This window comes from Stegastes partitus, unplaced genomic scaffold, assembly GCF_000690725.1.
Source record: "Stegastes partitus isolate 25-593 unplaced genomic scaffold, Stegastes_partitus-1.0.2 Scaffold117, whole genome shotgun sequence".
In the NCBI taxonomy this organism is placed as follows: Eukaryota; Metazoa; Chordata; class Actinopteri; family Pomacentridae; genus Stegastes; species Stegastes partitus.
The window spans coordinates 642517-662087 of record NW_007577848.1 but is presented as its reverse complement, the minus strand read 5'-3'; the positions used below and the strand labels follow the sequence as shown (position 1 = coordinate 662087).

General features: G+C 38.9%; 1 protein-coding gene across 10 annotated transcripts in view; it reads right to left on the bottom strand.

Annotated features, from left to right (window-relative positions):
* The window catches only part of ptprfa (protein tyrosine phosphatase receptor type Fa), a 349532-nt gene that overhangs the window by 97898 nt on the left and 232063 nt on the right, over nucleotides 1-19571 (bottom strand). For all 10 annotated transcript variants that reach the window (XM_008278153.1, XM_008278154.1, XM_008278155.1 and 7 more), the window contains one exon: nucleotides 14078-14271. In XM_008278153.1, the coding sequence (XP_008276375.1) occupies nucleotides 14078-14271 (194 nt within the window). The remainder of the gene's footprint in view (nucleotides 1-14077; nucleotides 14272-19571) is intronic.

Genomic DNA, 19571 nt, shown 5'->3' with positions numbered 1-19571 from the left:
TTTCCTTTTGCAAATTAAAAAATACAAAGTTTAAGAATTAACAAACATTTACAAGCACCAGAGGTTTTGACCTTTTAAACTGAAGAATAAATATTTCAGGTTCTTCTCTTTTTCTTCAATCAAACTCATCATATTAGTGGAAATGACCATGTCAGCATTTGCAAAAGTCAGATTTCCAAACAGTTCAGATGACACTTCATTTGTTTGACGTATCAGCCAGCGTTCATCTGTTAGAAATATGACTGGACCTCAAGTTTCCAGCAGAACATTGTCCACTAAGCAGCATTGTGATAGTGACAGGCAATAGTGTCAGAAGTCCAATTGTTATTCTGAGCAAAGTGGGGCTTTCTCAGTGTTAAATCATGGCTTGAATAAAGGTTTCTAAGGAGGCAGTGCATGGAGCTCTAAAACACTTTGACACTTTGTGGAAACTGGATCAGGTGTATCCAAAGCACAAAAGAAGCATACCATCAGAAGATCAATACATGAAGCTTTGTTCACTGAGAGATAGAAAAGAGGCTTCATCACAGATACAGAATCTATCAAATAAAGAACACAAGACTACTATCAGCACAGGTCCTGTAAGAAAAGGGTTGTCTTGTTGTGTCTGAGAGGACGAGGAACATCAGTACAGCACTTCTCAGGAGGGGAAACAAGGACAAAAGCTTATAGTGGGCTAAGACTGAGCAGCGTTTCACATTAAAAGATGGAATAAAGTCCTGTTTACTGGTGAATCCCAGTTAGAAATTAGTGGCAAATAACAGAGGATGTAAGCAGACCTACAGGACAGAGAATCATACTGCAGTGACTCATACCCAGAGTGAAACATGCTGCTGGGAATATTTAAGTCCAGGGGGTTTGGACATCAGCAGCGAATCGGCTCCACCCAGAGCAAGGAGAAGCAGCTCTACATTCAGAGACATGATGGCTTGCATGTTTGTTGAGAAGGATTCATACTGCAGCACGATAATGAGCATGTATACTTTAGATGTCACAGCTTTTCCCTGAGGTTGTGCTCAGAGCAAAGAGACAGATGCAGAAAAGTAGAGACAGGGATGAGGAAGAGAAAGTCTGCTCAAAGTTTGGACTGCTTAGTTAGAATACATTTCACCCTGTGGTTCTGGAGTGCCTCCGCTTCTCTGAGACTGATTTTGTGATTATAGTTCTTTGGTGGTCTGTGGGTACCACTGGTTTTCCTCTTCATTAATCATTACCAAAACGCAGCCAGATAATGTCACTGCCACACTCTGAACTGGCCCAGAAATACAGAGGATCTTGCAGAGTTGTGCAGCTTTAACAGAAATCACGGCTAATCAGGATTAAAAGTAGCACAATAGTGCTGACTTCAGAAAGTCTGAACTTTCAACAAACCTTTAAGCACTAGAAAGTTTTGTCTAGTGATAGACCTTATGTGCTATTTTGAGATAATCGCCATTAGCTGAATATGAAAGAAACATACAAACAAAAATAAAACAAAAACAAACAAAAATAAAACGTAAAATCATAATAAAACAACACATTAAGTAAAATAAGTAAAGAAAAACAGGTGCTTGAGTAGACGTGTATGTCACAATTCAAAAATAGCCATTGTACAGATATTAGTGTTACTAGGTAAGATATATGAGCTATGACTGCTGCTAAACAATTGATCGAAATATTATTGATTTTGCAATATCCAAAGCATAAAGTCTATTTTTTTTGATAAAAGCAAAATATGTCATGACACACCTGTGCATACTGATGCTATAGAGATGTACTAGACTATAAATCCTATTTTCCAGATGTAAGGGAAACTGCTTGTTTGGTACAGACTGCAGCAGAAATCACATCATGTCATGGCCCAGAGCCTTTGTGTGCCTTTCATCTTTTTTTGTATGATTAATCTTGTCCTTGTTCAGCATGTAAATTAGCAGGTGTAAGCCTCTGTGCCGGACTGGTGGCTGTACTTGTGCCCTGCTGCTCTGACAGGCCCTTCTCTGACCAGTGCTCCAGCGCTGCGCTCCAATCAAGCTGCACCTGTTTCAAAGCTCATGGAAACTGTCACTCTGGGAGGCTTTGATTTGGTTTCAGCAGCTCGCTTCTGTCTCTTTGTTTCATCTTGCTGTAACTTAGATGGTGGCTGTTTCATGAAACTTTGTTCATAGCAGACCTGAGTTTGGTCCTGTTGCATGTATAAGTCACTTATTGTCTCTAAAGGCTGATCCACATTTAAGGTTTTTGGTTTTTGTTCCGTGCACACCTCAGAAAACATTTACATTTAGCATTTACTTAATCTGCATTAAGTAAATGTTCCAGCCTCTAACATTTTGGCTGGGTTAGTAAATAAAGGCAAGGTAGTGAAATATTTTAAATTTTAGTGCTTCAGTTGTTAATATAGATTAGGTTAACATTGTCCTCCTTTTAGTTATACTAATTTGTATTATCTGAGTAGCATCCACCACCCCATTCCTCTTTTTGTGGCCTGTGTTGATCCATTTCGTTATACTAAAAACCAACCATTTATTAAAATAACATCCAACTTTGGAACAACACTGACCATCGGTTTTTACATTTTTTTTATTTGTTACTTCGCTTTCACCTATTGAGCTGTGTTCCAAGTCATCACCATTCCTTTCCATTCCGTTCCACTGGAAAAAAGAAATAAAAAAATTACCTAAATAGTTAAGATTGCAACCTTAATATCTGTCAAAAATAATCTTAATGTGATTTTTTTTTCCCTTTTATTGCGGCACAGAAATGCTATTGATGATTCACAACAATTTTATTTTTTATGTGAACCAAAATTGTAAAACAACACAAGAAGTCTGTCTGCCTACACACTCTCAGTTGCTACTAACTGTGTTGAGTTAAGAGCTCTGGTTTCTAAAGTGACTAGCATGTTTAAACAAAACAGGATTGGCCATGAAAATGTTGCATTCAAAGATGAATACACTGTGTCCTAAGTGCTCTGGAGTGAAACTGTTGCCATTGTGAAGAACTTCAACAAAGAACATATGTATTCTGAATCCCCAGAGCACGAAATTAAGAACTACTACACTTCACAAGCTGAAATCTAAATCCTCACAATATTGTAAAAATGTTTCTAAACTAACCCATCACTTCTAGACATGGGACACAACAGAAGTCTGGCTAGTTGACTTAAAAAGTCTATGTAGGCCAGTTTTAGTGTGAAGCGATAGAGAGCTGAGCTGGAATGGTTGTTTAGAAAAGGTTTACTGGATGTTTGACACCACAAAGGTTTGTTACAGCACCATAAAGGGTAACGACTAATTCTAAGGAACCCTTAATGAAAGGAACATTAATAATCCTGTTTAACTCCCAACCCGTGAGCGGTTGCTTCCACATCAGTGATTCAGAAGCACGGGGCATTTTGTATTACACTGCGCAACCTTGCTGACTAACCACGAATAAAAGACAAAGGGCTTCGCTTCCTCAGCTTCTTGGTAGAAATAAATAAGAGCCGTTATCATAAACAATGTAAGCAGCTAACGGTGAGGTGGAAATCAGGTCCATTCCTCGGCCAAAGTGCAGCTTGAGCTCTAAATCAAAGAGAGATCCATTAAATAAAGCAGCAGGGAGACTAAAAGTGGTCGCAGTGTTGGGTAACCATCATTCTTTCATGCAGTAACTGATGTATCACTGTACTCTACGCCTTGATGTATCGCTGGCTCTGTCAGTGAACTTATGAGGATGGATTCCTCTGAACTCATGATGACTGGCCTCACTGCTGTACTGTACATCAAAGTACTGCGACGGTGTGGTGGGAGACTCTGCTTCAGACAAAGGGCAAAGTCAAAAACACTCTCGACTGCGTAAACAAAGCATGCACAGTAGCTGTTTCTTCTCTTACATGCAGGATCCCATTTAAAGAACCACTATCTTGTCTCCAACCAGTTCAGAATCCTGGTTTTAGCAGACCAAGTCACATCACACCAAAACTGGCTTCACTCCACTGTTTTCAAATTTTATGATGCTGCTGATTACTTTTAAAGCACATCCAAGTCTTGCTCATAGACTATAAATAAAGAAGGACGAATCCTCCATGGCTTCACCCATGCATTTACTAAACAGCAGTTTATCTTAGCATGGTGGCTCCATGTGTCACCTTCTTGGCAGTGCTAGCCTCTTCCATAACCTCCAGCTCATCCCTGTGTGGGTCTCCAGGAATGATCAGTCTTATCTTTACAGGTTACCTCATTCCTCTGCCACCAATCAATATCAATATCATCAGTATCAAACAATACTACTGGGTGCACTATTTATGCATGAAGCATGAGTTGCCATTTATGCTCTCATGTCATTCACTTTGTATGCAGCACCCTCATACCAGGCAGTAAAGTATATGTCCTTAAAGATCCCTCTGAGGCTGCAGAGTGAGCGAAGCCATTGTAAATGTCATCCTGTCTGGTGTTATTTTGCTCTACTGTAATCAATGCTTCCTTAAAGAATTCTGTCATCATCACCAAACAAAAACATCAAAGGAACATTAAAACCGCACATTATAGAGCTGCTTGTTAAGCTATCTTAGATAATCAAGAACTCTGATGAAGTGGGATTCATGGAGCAGGTGAAGCAGATTGTTCTGCAAATCAAAAAATGAATGAAAAGAATGTGATAATATCCCTGTGGCAATTTAACCTCATCATCATGGAGCGTTTGTTGTTTTCTATAAAATCAAGTCACATTTTCCAGGACAGATCTAAAAGGAGCAGCTGTGCAGTGTGGATTGTTAAATTTCTATCTATGACAGGTGTCACTTGCTGAGCAAATAGTTCAACTGCAGGCCTCAAACGAACCTTTTAAGTGGACAGAGACAAGTGAAAGGATAAAAAAGTCTTCCAGGATCAATACAAGTCTATTTTCTTGGGGAGCAAGAAATAGAGGAAAATAAGAAAATGTCATTGTTGGTCATTGTTTGCGATGGCTAATTGCCCACTGACTCAAGCCTTAAACGCTAGAACAGCAACAGTGTAGAAAACCAGCAATGCTGAGTTAAGGTAGCACCTTTCTGTCACTGTTTTCTGTGATTTTTAACCGCGGTTAAAAATTGTGTCACTTTGATTTGGTTTACTTTTGTTTTCTGACATTTTTACTTGCTTGTTAGTTTTGTGTTTTCTGACACTGTTTTCCATTGTTTTCACTTGCTGTTTTTTTTGTTTTCTGATGCTGTTTTCTGTTGTTTTCACTAACTGTTGGACTGTTTTTTGTTTTTTTTTTGACATCTTTTTCTACTGTTTTCATTCACGGTTGGCTTTTTGCTTTCTGTCATTTTCTCTCACCCTCTTTCTGTATTTTCTGTCGCTTTCACATGCTGTTTGCTGTTGATGCTGTTCTGTCATTTTAAGGAACCGTTTGCTTTGTTAATGCTTCAAAACTACCTTGTTAAGTTTAGGCACTGAAACCACTTGGTTAGGTTTAGGAAAAGATCATGGTTAGAGTTAAAAATCCACCGTACCCTGCAGTCACTAATCACAAAGCTGTTTTCTAGGTTGCTAGGGTGAATCCTATCTGAGAAAAATCCACTAAATACAGTAATATAAACATCTCAGAATTTCTATGTATTTATGTGGGCTTTCATTACAATAGTTAAGAATTTCTTCTCTTTGTACTCTTTTCACCACTGTCGGATAATGCTTTCTATTCTGCAGTGATGTTGATGATGAAGGGTCAAAGAAAATGTCACAATGTTCTTTTTACTATAACGAGCAGAGTTTTTGATCAGCTACAACACTACATACAGAAGACAGTCTGCAGGGTTTCAGCTGTCACATATGCAAAGGCTGTCGCTGACATCAGACTGTGCTGACTAATCATCAGTGGGACAATACATCCAGGAAAGTTTAGGTGGTGCTCACTGTCTGGCTGGATAAATGAAGCAGCCATTAAGTTGTTGAATGGTGGCTGGAGGAGAAGGAGAACTGTTCACAGCAAGGCACAATGACCCCCAACTGCTGAAAATCCAAAAATGCGGCCTGTTAAAGGTACAATAATTAGTTATATTCTATTTGCCAATTTCCCAAGGGGGACATTAAAATTTAATCTTATCTTGTATTATTACCTATCTGTCCTCTCACCTTTCCTTACCTCTCCTTCTGATTTGCACTGATGGCAACCGACAAAGAGACCAGATAGAGACAAAAAGAGAACAGATGACTGATAAGAACTCTGAAAACAGATTGTTCCACACTGAACTCTTCTGCAAAGCATTTCAGCTGGCCAATGGAGTCCTCATATCAGCTGCATCTTATTTGTTTTTCAAGACACAGTAGATATATTAGACCTGCTTGGTGCGCTAGTTAACATTTTCAACTACACAGTATGTTTTATTGTATGTTACTGAGAAGATCTGGTCTTAAAACCTACATACATTACTGTGAGCAGATATTGTCCACACTGTGTGATGCTGAAAATAATTTGCATACGATCTCCATTTTTATCTTGGTTTCCTGCAGGTGAAGCAGCAGCAGGCAGCTGTTTTTAGAACTTTTCCGTTAACCCACTGTATACCTCCCAGCATCAACCAGCGAGCAGAGCCTGGATGCAGCCTGCAGAATGGGGTGGTTAACACTGAATGTTGATTTGATGTGTAACTAATACATTTGGGTGGAGTTAAACATTGATTGTGATCAGATGCTCAGTGTCAGCATAACTATTCTGATGTGTGACTGTTCAAACTTGACCCAAAGTATAACAAGTAATAGTATTCCCTCTGAAGAACAATACTCACTGTCAGTAGTGTACCATCATATGTGACATTTTTAATATCACTGCTGCATTGATGTGCATGTTGCCTTTTACTGCTGTTTCATGTTAAGCTATTTAAACTCGTTTATAAGTATACTGTGCTATTAAGACAGCTATGTACCTCTTAAAAACTCAACTTTTCATAAACTCACAAACACAGTTTTCAGCTTTGTGACGATGCATTTTCCAGCTAATCCAAAAGGGTCATTAAATAATAGAAGAAAGCAGGAAAATGTTATGTTCATCAAAAACAATGGAAGTTTAGAAATACATTGTTTTCACTGAACAAGAAAGATATGAAAAAGTGTCATTAGAGAAGTAACTTGTAACTACAGGTGTCGGACAGATGTTAGGAAGTATAAAAGTACAATATTTGCCTCTTAATGTAGTGAAGCAGAAATTGTAAAGTGAATGACAGCATAAATACCTTCAATTTGTACTTTAGAAAAGTATTTGAAATGTACTTTAGTAACATTCCACCATTGTTCATAGTCTTGAAATACTGTCTACGTTGAATCCACGCTCCCCTTTGGATGGAAACAAAATGGTAAAAATGACTGGAATTTGATGTAAGCTGAGTAAAGACAGTGTTAGTAATGTATATAGATAAGTTCTTTTTGTGTTATGAGCTCATGTTATTTGACCCTGCTAAAGTTGAAGTCCAAACCTATGATATCAGTGTTTTAACCCGGCCAAAACTGACATTTAAACCAATTAATTGTGCCCAATTCTGCAGCCAGACATCCTTGCAAACAGCAGGCATGGCTAGTGACAATCTGCTCTTAATTATTTATTGTATGCTCATCATTATTTCTTCACAAACTACTTGTGATAGGTGCTGTACAGTGTTGCATGGCTTGCTGGTGTTCAGAATTTGATTTTGCCACATGGGACCTTTCCTTTAATCCAGTCCACATGAACACAACTACAGTTGTGAAGGCGTCCTAAATACCTTCTTTAAAGAAGCAGAATAGCAATTTTTGTGAAAACAGAGATTTCAGAAATAGTATTTTGTGATGGTGCATGACCTTTGCTGTGCACCTTTGTTTTGTGGTCTCTGGGTTGGAGGCCTGATATGAATTTCTTTTTTGATTCAGTGTGTTCAGTGGACAATTCACTTTCATCTTGTATTTTTTTAAACTAGGCTTTACCTATTCTGTGGTGGAGGTCCTGTTCCAAAACATGTTGGTTATTAAAATGCCCATATTCACATCTACATCTTGATGGGCTCATGTGGAACACACTGGTGCTTCCACAGACAATGAAGAGACTGTCCCAGGTTTGGCTCCAACAAACAGAGATGAGAGGTTGCCAGGTCTTATCAAATCAGGCAACGCTCATGCTTCATAGCCATCAGCGCTGAGAGGGATAAGAGGACCCTTCAGCCATTCTTCAGCCATCCAAAAATACGCCTCACTGAGATCTTAAAGTCTGCGGGTCTGCCAGTAGAACAGCAACAGAGATAGAGGGACTCAAGTCTAAAACAAACAGCAGAGGACAAGAAATGAGCAGCCAATTAAAGCTTTGGTCCCTGCCTCTGAGCTCCCATAATTTGGCATGACTGAACTTTTTTTTGTCATCAAGGTCTTTTTTATGTGACAAAACACTGATGTGTGCTGACTGCTGGCGAGCCAAGGCTCAGTGCAACGACTGAGGGATTTTCAGGCAGCTTCAGTAGAGACAACATGCAGCTCAGCACTCGTGGCCCAGCCTCAGTTTGTGCTTCAGTGAAGACACCAGAACCTCAGCAGCAACACTGGAGGCTGGTATCCACTGCCTTGACAAGGACAAAAGAAGCAGCTGGGGTGCAGCTGGTTCTGAAATCTCCTGAAGTCACTCATCAGCAAACCACAGACAAAACCCACAAATCACAGAGAATGTGTGATGTCAATACAGTGAGCAGGTAACACAGTCAAACATAGAAACTCTGTGCTGCGTCTCTATACCAATATGGGACCAGTACATGCTATCAGAACTGTACGTTGGATGGAAAGTCACCTTTACTGTGAACTACCAAGTGCAACACAATGAATGTCATACAGGAGAAACTAAATGACAAAACCACATCATTGTCATCTAAAGCAGAGAAAAAAAAGAACAGCTCTGGTGCTTATTTTCCCTCCTACAAAGCGCAAGAAAGTCTGTTTCTACACCAAAATTGCTCTTGTCCTCATTTCCTCACAATATTGCCATTGTGATATTTGAATGTAAGTTTGTCATCTTTCCAAATACCAAAAAAAAAAAGTACAGATCTGGTGAGGTGTGTGTGTGTGTGTGTGTGGGGGGGTCATATTGAGTTTAGGCCCTCAATGTGTGTGTGTGTGTGTGTGTGTGTGTGTGTGTGTATAGTGTGTGTGTGGGGCAGAGGATCACTCCACAGACCATGTGTTGATTCTCATCACCATCACTGATGCCAGAGGGACAGACTAAACTTATCACAGATGAGGCTTGAAGACAGTTCCTTCAAGAAAAGTCCCCTCAGCAGGTGTGTGTGTGTATGTGTGTGTGTGAGAAGTGTGTGTGTGAGAAGTGTGTGTGTGAGAGTGTGTGTGTGTGTGTGTGTTCGGAGAGAGGTTGAAGATGGGTTGTGAGATGCAGGCCCTTTATCAGGCCTCCTGCCTTGCACAGATAAGACAGGAATGCTGCTTACAAAGGAAATCAGGTGAGACGCTGCTTCTGGAGAACAAAACAAGCTGAGAGGGAAGAAGCTGAGCACCACCTCACCGAGGGCTTTTAAACATTCACCCTTTGACTTCCGCTCCAGCAGGCTCTCAAGTGCTTACTCTTGCTGCTGTTAATCCACAACACTCTTTTTTTTTCTCTGTTGAAATATTGTAGGTGTCGCTCTTATCTCTTTCTTAGCCATGCTGCTTATGGTTGATTGTGTTAACTTGTCACTGTCTGATGTCTACAACTAACAATCATCACTTGTAAACCTCAATACACCGCGCAGTGTGTCTCAGCAAACATACCTTTATCAAAGCAACACCTAAAAAGCTCTTTATCATTTTCAAGGTCCACCTCTAACAGCACCTCAGTGATCTGTATGTTAAGATTACTGGACATAGGAAACATGAAAAGCAATTCAGGGCAAGAATCCAAAACACACTGAGCATACAAGATAAAACTAAAGGATCCCACCACTACATAAAATTACAACATGAAAAACTGCTTATAATACTATTTCTCTCAGACATCCTGGAGAAGAAGCTTCAAATAAACCCATATTCTGCACATTCACAGCTTTCTAATTTTACATTGCACAGAATACAGAACAGTGGAGGAAAGGACACACAAAAGCAGAATATGGGCTCTTAAATAACCATCACAGCAGCCATTTTTCCATAATGTATTTTAGGCACATTTTGAAGTATCTCATCTAAGGTTGATAGGAATGGCAACATTCCAAAAACTTCAAATTCACAACAAAGTTTTAATGCCTGCATTAGGAGGTGTTGGACTTTTTCTAAGGAGAGTTAATGAGCATCATGGGAAATGAAAACACCTTTTGTAAATACGTTTTGACATAATGAACATTTAATTTATGACTGATCAGCATTTTTTTTTTATTTCTTTCGCCTCCAGAGAGTATAAAACACGGCTGATAAATACAATATTACTAAGTGAACACAAAGAGTGAAGGTTCAATTTAATTTTTCTCTTGTAGATGGCTAAAGTCTTGCTCGTTTTATTTCCTTCGTAGTCTTTTGGCGGTTGGCAAACAACTGGTTTTGTTTCCAGCTTCTTCAATTATTGATGACACTACACAGTCTCACTTATTCGCTCCAAAGCAGTTAATAAAGACAAGTCTGAGTCATGTTTTGTTTTTTGGCTACCTTTCAAAAGTTTGCTATAAATTTAATTGATAATCACATGGAAGCATATTTGCGAAGAGGTTTGAATATTCAAACTTTCCTCCACTCAAAGGCTGATTCACATACATCTAAAATCTCATAACACCAGCAGCTGTTACTGGGACCAACACATTTGCTGCTTTACAACAGCAAAGTTTTTCTATAGATACTTTAGATACTCAATTCTCCAAATTTACTGACTTGTCCCCACGTACCATTCAAAGTCAAAATATCTGAGCCGAACATGGAAAAACATCTATAAATCGAAATAAAAATCATCAAAATAAAATGTTGTCTCTAAAGCTCTTGAATCTCTTGTCTCTCGAGGATCAGCAGTCGCTCTGTGGCAGTTCTCTGTACATTTGTGGTTTCATTGCAAAAAAAGAACTACTAGTAGCTAATGCAGCATGACTTTTCATCATGTAGATCCAAATCTGCATTGTCTAATGCTGTCTCATGGAGAAAAATGAATAGAAGCTTCACTGTTAATACAAATTTTGTCAACACTCTCATCCATCCACACACACATATTTGCTATAAATGAAAAACTCTGGGACATATGCTCACTGCATATTGACATTTAATAGCCTATTTGTAAAGCTGTTGTTCTTTTAATAAGGGCACATATTTTTGAAGGACTTTATTATATGTCAGAGTGTGTAGAGGCCAGTTATTTTATGATGCACTTAATGTGTCACACTTCTCTCATGAAGCTGCCTAAGCACCATTTCATGTTAAGTGTTAGCAAAACAAAGATTTCAAATGTCAAGTATCATCAGTGTTATTGCTGCTGATACTTGTCGTTGTTAGAAAAAAGCAAGTCAACTTTCTGAATATTTCTCTGTATTTCAGATTGTGGAGGAAACACGTCAAGTACTGAACTACCTCAGACACAAACATCACCTGCATATGTTTGCATTCCTAAGCAGGATTATCTGTGTTTTTCTATTATTCACACTTCCACATTTGTGGCTTTTTTCCACGACTGCAGGCTGGAATAAAAATAAAACTCCGGCAAACATGAAATGCAATTATTCTAATGGAATAACAAGGCAGTGGAAGTGCATCTTAAAAATACCATGGCATTTGGATCTAATGACAAATGCAATTTCATCAGGAAGCTGCAGACCACACACAGCTATTCTAATCTGTTTCATCCCTTTTCTGATTCAGGGGAAGATAAGAAATCATTTGCACATATTAGTTTTGAAGGCACATTCTGTACAGAGCGTCAGCATCTAAAAAAATCACCCTAATCTGCTTATTTTGATGTCAATGACAACCCTAAAATAGGAGGCTGATGTTTTTAATATTTAATCATCTCAGTCACCTTTATGTTGTGTCATTTGGATTTTATTTAAATCTGTTTCCAGAGTTGCTTGCTTTTTATTTTTTTGGTTATTTTATATTTATGTATCTGCTGCAGTTTCATCCTTTTCTTCTTATTTTGAAGCTTTTCTGGAAGAGATGATTTATTTTAGATGCGGGGGTGGACAGGTGCCAGCTGTATGCAATAAAGTCAGAGATTCTTCACATTTGAAAAAAAAAAAAGACAATAAAACAAAATCAAACATATACTGTGAGTCTTTTTCCTGAATGCACATACATTTATTAATAGCTAAGGTGTAAATGGTTGAATCAGTAATGACCTAATCCGACTTATTAGGATTAGAATGACTAATCCTCCTTTGCTGAGACCTAATGCTATACAATGAATAATGTTATGCTTCTTAAGGAGAAGCGTCCTTTACTACCTTTTCTTTCATTTGTTGCTTTTAGACATGGAATACATAACACTGCAGGCTTCATCTGTCTGTTAGAGTGACAGACTTTTGTCATTCAGAGATATTTGACACCTGGTTTGACAAAAGAGCGATTGGCAGTGAGTTACGAACATCATGACAGCGAGGAGAACGGCTGCGTTCTGCAACACAGACGGATATTTAAAGTTATTATGCCATTGAAGCCTTAATTAATGGGCATCATGAGCACACGGGACTAAGTGAATCCACATTTTCGCATCAATTTCATCATTTAACGTTATTAGAGAGCAAATTTGGCTGCTTGTTTGGTAACATCCAACAGTGCACAGATGCTGAATGACAGACCATTAAGTAGAGGCTCTTGTTTAATTCCTCAGGCTGTATGTGAAGTGCTTCGCTGCATATTCAGTTATTCATCCACTCAGTTAAATATATAGACAGTTCACAGTGCATCATCACTAATTTCTCCTTTTGATTGTTTTGCACATTTTGTTTTATGAGACTCTGCATTGTGTGTTTTAAATTGCACCTGACAATGTACTTTAACCCTCTGAACCCCCAAACCCGCCGGTGTGTTAGAAAATCATGTTATGTTTTCAAAAACTTGCCAAAATGACTCCATTTATCAAAACTTAGAAACTGTAAAAATAGATAAATTGTTGGATTTTCAACTTTACAAAAGTCCTTGAAAGTATTATGTAGGGTGTGAGTTTGTGCTAGGAACAGCAGCCAAATTTTTTTCTACAAAATAAAACACGTGCACAAAATCCATTAAAAACAAAAAAATCTGCCATGACTGACTCAGCTGTCACTAACAGTCATGTGCCAAGAGTTTCCAGGTGAACTGCAGGCTGTGTTTACACAGAGCAGAGAGACAAGTATGGAAACAAATAAGAACAATGGACGTAGTCAAATATCTACAGTATGTAGGAGCCACCATTCTTCCAGCACTGGTAACACTTGTGGACATTTTGGAAAATGTATACATGCTGATTGTAGATTTTTTTTTTGGTAACTTTTGTTTATTTATGGCATAATAACTGTTATACTGCTCAGAAGATTTCTGAGTTTTCTCTACTTTTAGACATGGCTGTGCTGTTTCCATAGAGATGCAGGATTTTATATTGCAGTGAAAAGTGAACCCCCACGGTATGAAAATGTGATGAGAGCAGAAAACACCCAGAAACTGCTTGAGGTTCAGAGGGTTTATATTAATTTTAAATTACTTATGTAATATGAGGCAAAATATTTGAATTCAAATAACAATGTGGGAACAAAATTCTGGCACACATTTTTGCTAACAAACAGTTAAAACATTTATTAGATGCTAGCTATGGGGAGTCATAACTAAATGTTAGCTTGAAATAATATAATATATTGACTTACCCTGCTGTGTTTGTTGTTCCTGTATGTTTGCCCTGCACATAAATTATCAATAGATGCTCTGCTTAATGCAATTTCAAATTATATGGTGGATGTAGCTCTCAAATGTATATTGTAGTCCTTTCTATCTGTTTTTCTATATAAGGTTTCTTAACTATCCCCTCTACTACTAAGAAATGTTTCTAAGATTTTAAGATTCTGAGAAATGTGTTTCCCTCTGAATGTTGAGATCTGAACAAAACTCCTCCTTCTTCAGCTCTTATTTGGTCATCGTCTCAGCAAGTTAAACAAATCACAGCGACATGGGGCTGAACTGTGAGAGTGTGACAGTACCTGGGCATCAGGCAGGGCGACGTCCATGATGAGCGGCTGGCCGTGAGGCTCCCCCTTCTCTAGCCTGGAGTAGACCAGCTGGTAGCCTCTGATCTGGCCATGCTGCTTTACAGACAGGGGAGGCTTCCAGGTCACCCTGAGGGCAGTGGAGTTGAGGGCTTCTGCCTCCACCTTCCTGGGAGGAGCTCCAGGCACTGAAAGCAACACAACACACGACTTCAACTTAAGAGTCCTTAGTGAAAGATAAATGTTTTTTTGGTGTTTTTTTGTTGTTTTGTATTTACCTGCAGCAAGATGTTCAATTTCAGCTAGTTAAAGAATTTGTATCTGAGTGTTTATTAGTACCTGTCAATACTGAGGTGAGTCTGACAGCTGAATAGCTCTGCATTACAATTTTCAACATTAAACACAGAGAAAAAAGCGTCAGTGGCTGCAGGTATTGGACTGGATTTGAAGAGCTTCACTTGAACTCCAACATGCACAAAGCGCAGGTGTGCTGCGGTGCACCTGACACATGCCACAGTATCTGTTTTTCTCGTGCTACTCACTGTGGCACATTGTCAGTGTGGATAATATTCAGTGAAATGCTTGCTGCTTTTTCTTTGTCCCTTTGTGCAGTTCACTTGCTGCCAGTGCTTTATGTTAGGAAATGCTTTCAGTAATTTAAAAGAGGATACAGCACACAAAGGCTGAGAAACAGTCAATAACCATCCAGTACAAATACAACCCAATTAACACTTACCGTAGCTGTATTCCCTGCTATACTGTCCTTTCGCTAATCTTGCCAACTTGTGCTGGCTGAGCCATTTTATTCCACATCAGCTGACTATGATGCAGATAACATGATTACATATTAATCACATTCATCAATCATGTTTATGTATTGGAAGCCTAACCTTGACTCAGTTTTAACAACTAACATGCTTTTATAGTCGATTATTACAAGATTTCATTTCCAAACACAGAATGCTTCAAAGTTTTGAACAATCCTGGTATAAAAAGAAAAAATAACAAATGTCAAAACAGAACATTATGAGCAACATAAGTTCAAACGCTGATAATGTCGTGGCAAACCTCACACAGAACCATGACGTTGATGACAGGTTTTGAAAAACCAAAAGTTTACTTATTTTCATTTCTAAATCCAGACATCTGCTTCTGGTCCATGGACTGTCCTGTTATGTCACCCACCTTCCACTCAAAACATCTTGCCCTTAATTATGCATCACTTTAAGCCTCACCACAGTTTAAATGAGTAAGTTATGTAACAATTCACCCCTTGTACAGTTTTAATGAACAGGGAAAATAGCTATCGAGACCAAGACTGCTTTTGTACCAGGCTGTAAACATGATCATTTCTGCAGTGAATTTTGACATTTTAACAACGGGATTCTATGGGGATTGGCTCACTTTTGGAGTCAGCTTCAAGTCGTTTTTTAAGAAACTGCAGTTTTTGGCACTTCCATGTTGGGTTAATTTCTCAATCCTGGAAAAATTATTTGCTATTTTTAGGCCTCCCCCCACACAGATGCCGGCTCAGTTTCTTTAAAACCAAGCTTTTGGAAAACTTTGTATAGGATGAAGATCTTAAGAAACTTTGTTTACCTTGTTGACATGTCGACACAGTGGAAATCTCTTTTGTTAATACCAGGCGTTTTTGTGCAATAGTGATGTGGCCAAAATACTGCTGGTGTTAGCCTTGATAACTTTTTTTTTTTTTTTTACATGTTTTCACATAAATGTACAGTGACCTGTCTACTATAGTGATGAAGAGAGGCATCAGAATCAGTCCACGCATGATTTCCTTGATGCACCCATGTTGATAGCTTGTTGGTCCTTGACGCTGCCTCAGTCACAGTCATGTTTTTACATTTTCATGTGGAGAGAAATGTTTTTTGAAAATGAAGCAGGATAAAACCCGTTGTAAAAAATACTTGTGTACATGTGGACTAGACCTCAGTGTTCGCATCAGTGCTGGTGATGGGTTCCGTTCGAGTGAAATAACAGGTCATTAATGGGGAAAATGTGAGTTTCATTTTTAATTGTGCACAGATGAGCTGACTAGACTCTCATTGAGTCAGACGTGGGGTCCATTTGTATTAAACAGCAATCGATAGAAAAAAGGTCTAACAATTAAACTTGCCTACTTCAGTGTAAAATAACCAGAACATCACACATATATCGCACTGAGATGTGTCACGTGTGATCAGGAGTGGGTCTCTAAACCGTGTGCATAAGGATGTTGTCAGACCCAATCTGTGAATCTTTAATGAGAAGAAATGAGCTTCACGTTCAATTAAAGTAGATGTGCCGAAAGCAATGACAGCAGGTGAAATTTTAGTAAAGTGTAAGAGTGCTCTGAGCATTTCAGGCATCTTCTGAAGTGGAAGCAATGAAAGCAGTTACACCAACAGCAGAGAAGAGCCAAACTGTCAGCTGTAGTTAGTAAGTGCTGAAAAATAACATGTTGTGCTTTGTTTTTGACCTTGTCCAGGTCATTTGGAGAAATAAATAACTGCACTTAACAATTCAAAGGGTTCAACAGAAAAGCACAGATGAGGGTGAATCTTTAGGACAACAGTAAGCCATCAGATTTAAACAACCTGTGTCCACACTAGTGGTTTCAAGTTGTTCGACTGGAGACTTCTGCCTGCATTTAAGAAATAAACAACAAGAAAAACGCTAAACGTCCTCTTCACATCGCAGTAAGGAGTGACACACACAGCACAGCTGATCAAACACTATTTTAAGCAACGTTGTGTGACAAAAGCAACATAAATACAGATATAAAACTACAGTTAGGGTTCAAAGTTTCTGTTTATCCACTGAAACACACTAAAAGTGTACACACTAAAACACCAAACCAGTGTTTTGGAATAATTATACACTCTGGAAACCATTTGGGAAAAGATCCCTTTTTTGGGTGAGAGAAAATGATTCACTTAGCTGGATCATCATATTAAGAGTCTGAACACCCAACATGCCGGCTTGTGATAAAACCAGTTTGTGCATACACAATCTGGTAGTTTCTCTTCAGAAGTTTGACCTGACAAGGTAGATACAGGCCTGGAGAAGTTCCAAGGAAAAGTGAAGGTCACAAGCTATCTTTGCAGGTTATTCACATCAAAGCTTGTCACATGGAGCCCCAAGAGAATGCTGGGAGCAGGATTTAGAGCTCACACTTTCTGCTTTGCAGCATATCGAAATGAGCTTATGAAGAGAATGCTTGGTCAGCTACAGAGGGAGGCGTAAAAGAAGACAGATTTGACTTCAATAAAAATGAGCACGAGGTTGTGTAAATATTAATGGAATTCAATGCAGACACAGAAAGCAAAGGTTAAAATACTCTGAGAGATGAAGACATCGAGAGAAGAGCATTAAAGCAGCAAGCTGTGGTGTTGAAGTATCCCCCAGCACAGCATGCAAAGAAAAACTTGGTGCGTGCACTGTGCACTTTAGACTAATTAGAATCGTTTAACCTTTTATAAAACCAGCAAGCTTCCAGAATCAAGCTTCGAGCTTCGGAGGGAAAACGTCAATAAACCTCAAAGCCACAGCCTGTGTAGTGTAGAAGAAGAACAAAAGAAGTATGTAGCAGACAACAGAATCCCACAGCAGACTAAACACATCTTTGAAGTCAGTCTGCTGCCATGGATTAAAATGAGCTGCAGTCATCAGGAAATATTTGCAACATCTAAATGTTCAGTGTTGCTGCAGCTACTGTGATTGTTGTTACACTCACATTCAGCGACTTTATTCTTATTGAGAATCAGAGAAGAATGCCAGAAAAATGTGAATTACATTAAATGACAACATTCTTTACAAATCCTACTTTCTACAATGCAGATGGGAAACTATTGTCTGGTTAAAGAGCCCACATCCTGCACATTTGCATCATTTTGAAACACCTTGTTCTAGCTCCTGTCTCTTTAAGACCTCCTGACAAGCTCAGCCTCCTCTGATTGGTCAGCTGGCCCAACAAAACCGTACCAAACTGGCTGCTTGGCAGGTGTTCAACAAACGTTTCACACAGTGATAACTAACGCAAGAAAAGACTAGACTTTGGTAGGGAGCTGTGTTTTTTGTGGGAGAGAATAAGTCTATTGAGTGTGGACTTTAGATTTTCAAAGTTTTCAGTCCTTTAAATGTACAAAAAACCAATATGAACTATACAAAACACGAAAGGAAGGGGAGAAACCTCAAAAAGCAGAATAGGGACTCTTAACGGTTTGTTTGGGTGTGCTCCAAAAGAGCTATTACTCTTTACTTGGAGTTAAGTAAACCTTATAATAACTTTGTTCAGGTAAGGAAATCTTTTCTATCCTACTTAGCTAAAATTAGGTCAAACAAGCAGTCAGAAAGTGGTGGTTCGAAGACTAAAACACATGACAAAGGGCAGGTAAAGACTGTTGTTGCAGAAAACAAAAAGGTGAATAAATTATTTGTAAGGTATCGTAATCTAAACCACAATCCCCACCTCCACATCCCTACATCACCTTACTACATAAAGGGAATAACACGTCACAAACTGACATAGAACATGCTGCTGTGGCTGCACATATAAACTGGAAGCCATTTTTCTCAGGGACATAAAAGTGACAAGGAAGCATGCTAGCGCTGTCAATTGTAGTGTTTATCTCAGACAATATGATGTTTTTATGACATTCAGCAAAACCTTTGTGTCAGTTCTAGTCTATCTATGGAAGTCATCCATATGTGGCAGTTGAGGATAGATGGCTGACTGGGTTTCAGTCATATGAAGATTCACAATGATGTAAGATGACGCACAAACCAACCAGAGCTGATGACGAGCACTGAATTTTTTCTCTATATATCTGCTTGTTTTCGTATTCCTGTCTGCAGGAGTTTTCATGATTTCGCTAACAGATGCACAGTGAGCGTGGACACAGTTTTGTCATTCACTTCCACTCTAATGTGGAGATTCCTAATGCAGACGTTGTGGGGCTTACATAGTTCATGCTGGTTTTAAACTTGTAGGGCCATCCTGACTGGCAGCATGAAGCCAGATCACGTGTCTGAGGGTGCTGCCGATTCTCTGCAGCAGCTGTCAAATGCTACTGCAGCCACTAATTGTCTCCTCTGTATGACTCTCGCTGTGTGCAGCACGTCTGCTCACTTCCTCCTGCATCCCTTGGATTAAAGAAACCTCAACGACCTCAGCATGCTGCTGTGATTTATTTGCCTTTACTACAGACAAATCATTCTTGAATCACGTTTGAACTGTGCCATTAATTACATGTTTGTCAGTTTAAAAAACCTATTTTGCAGAAAGTCAAATAAGACACAGCTTGTTGCAGAGATGGTAAAGCACCATATATTTTTTGTGTGAAATTGCTCAGAGAACTACATCTCTTGCACAATATACAACAGCATTATGCCTTACCTCTGCACATTTCAAACACATTAGGAGGTGATAATCACTTTAGTCCACCAGAAATGGCAGGACTTTGTGTTTCTATACTTGTCATTGATA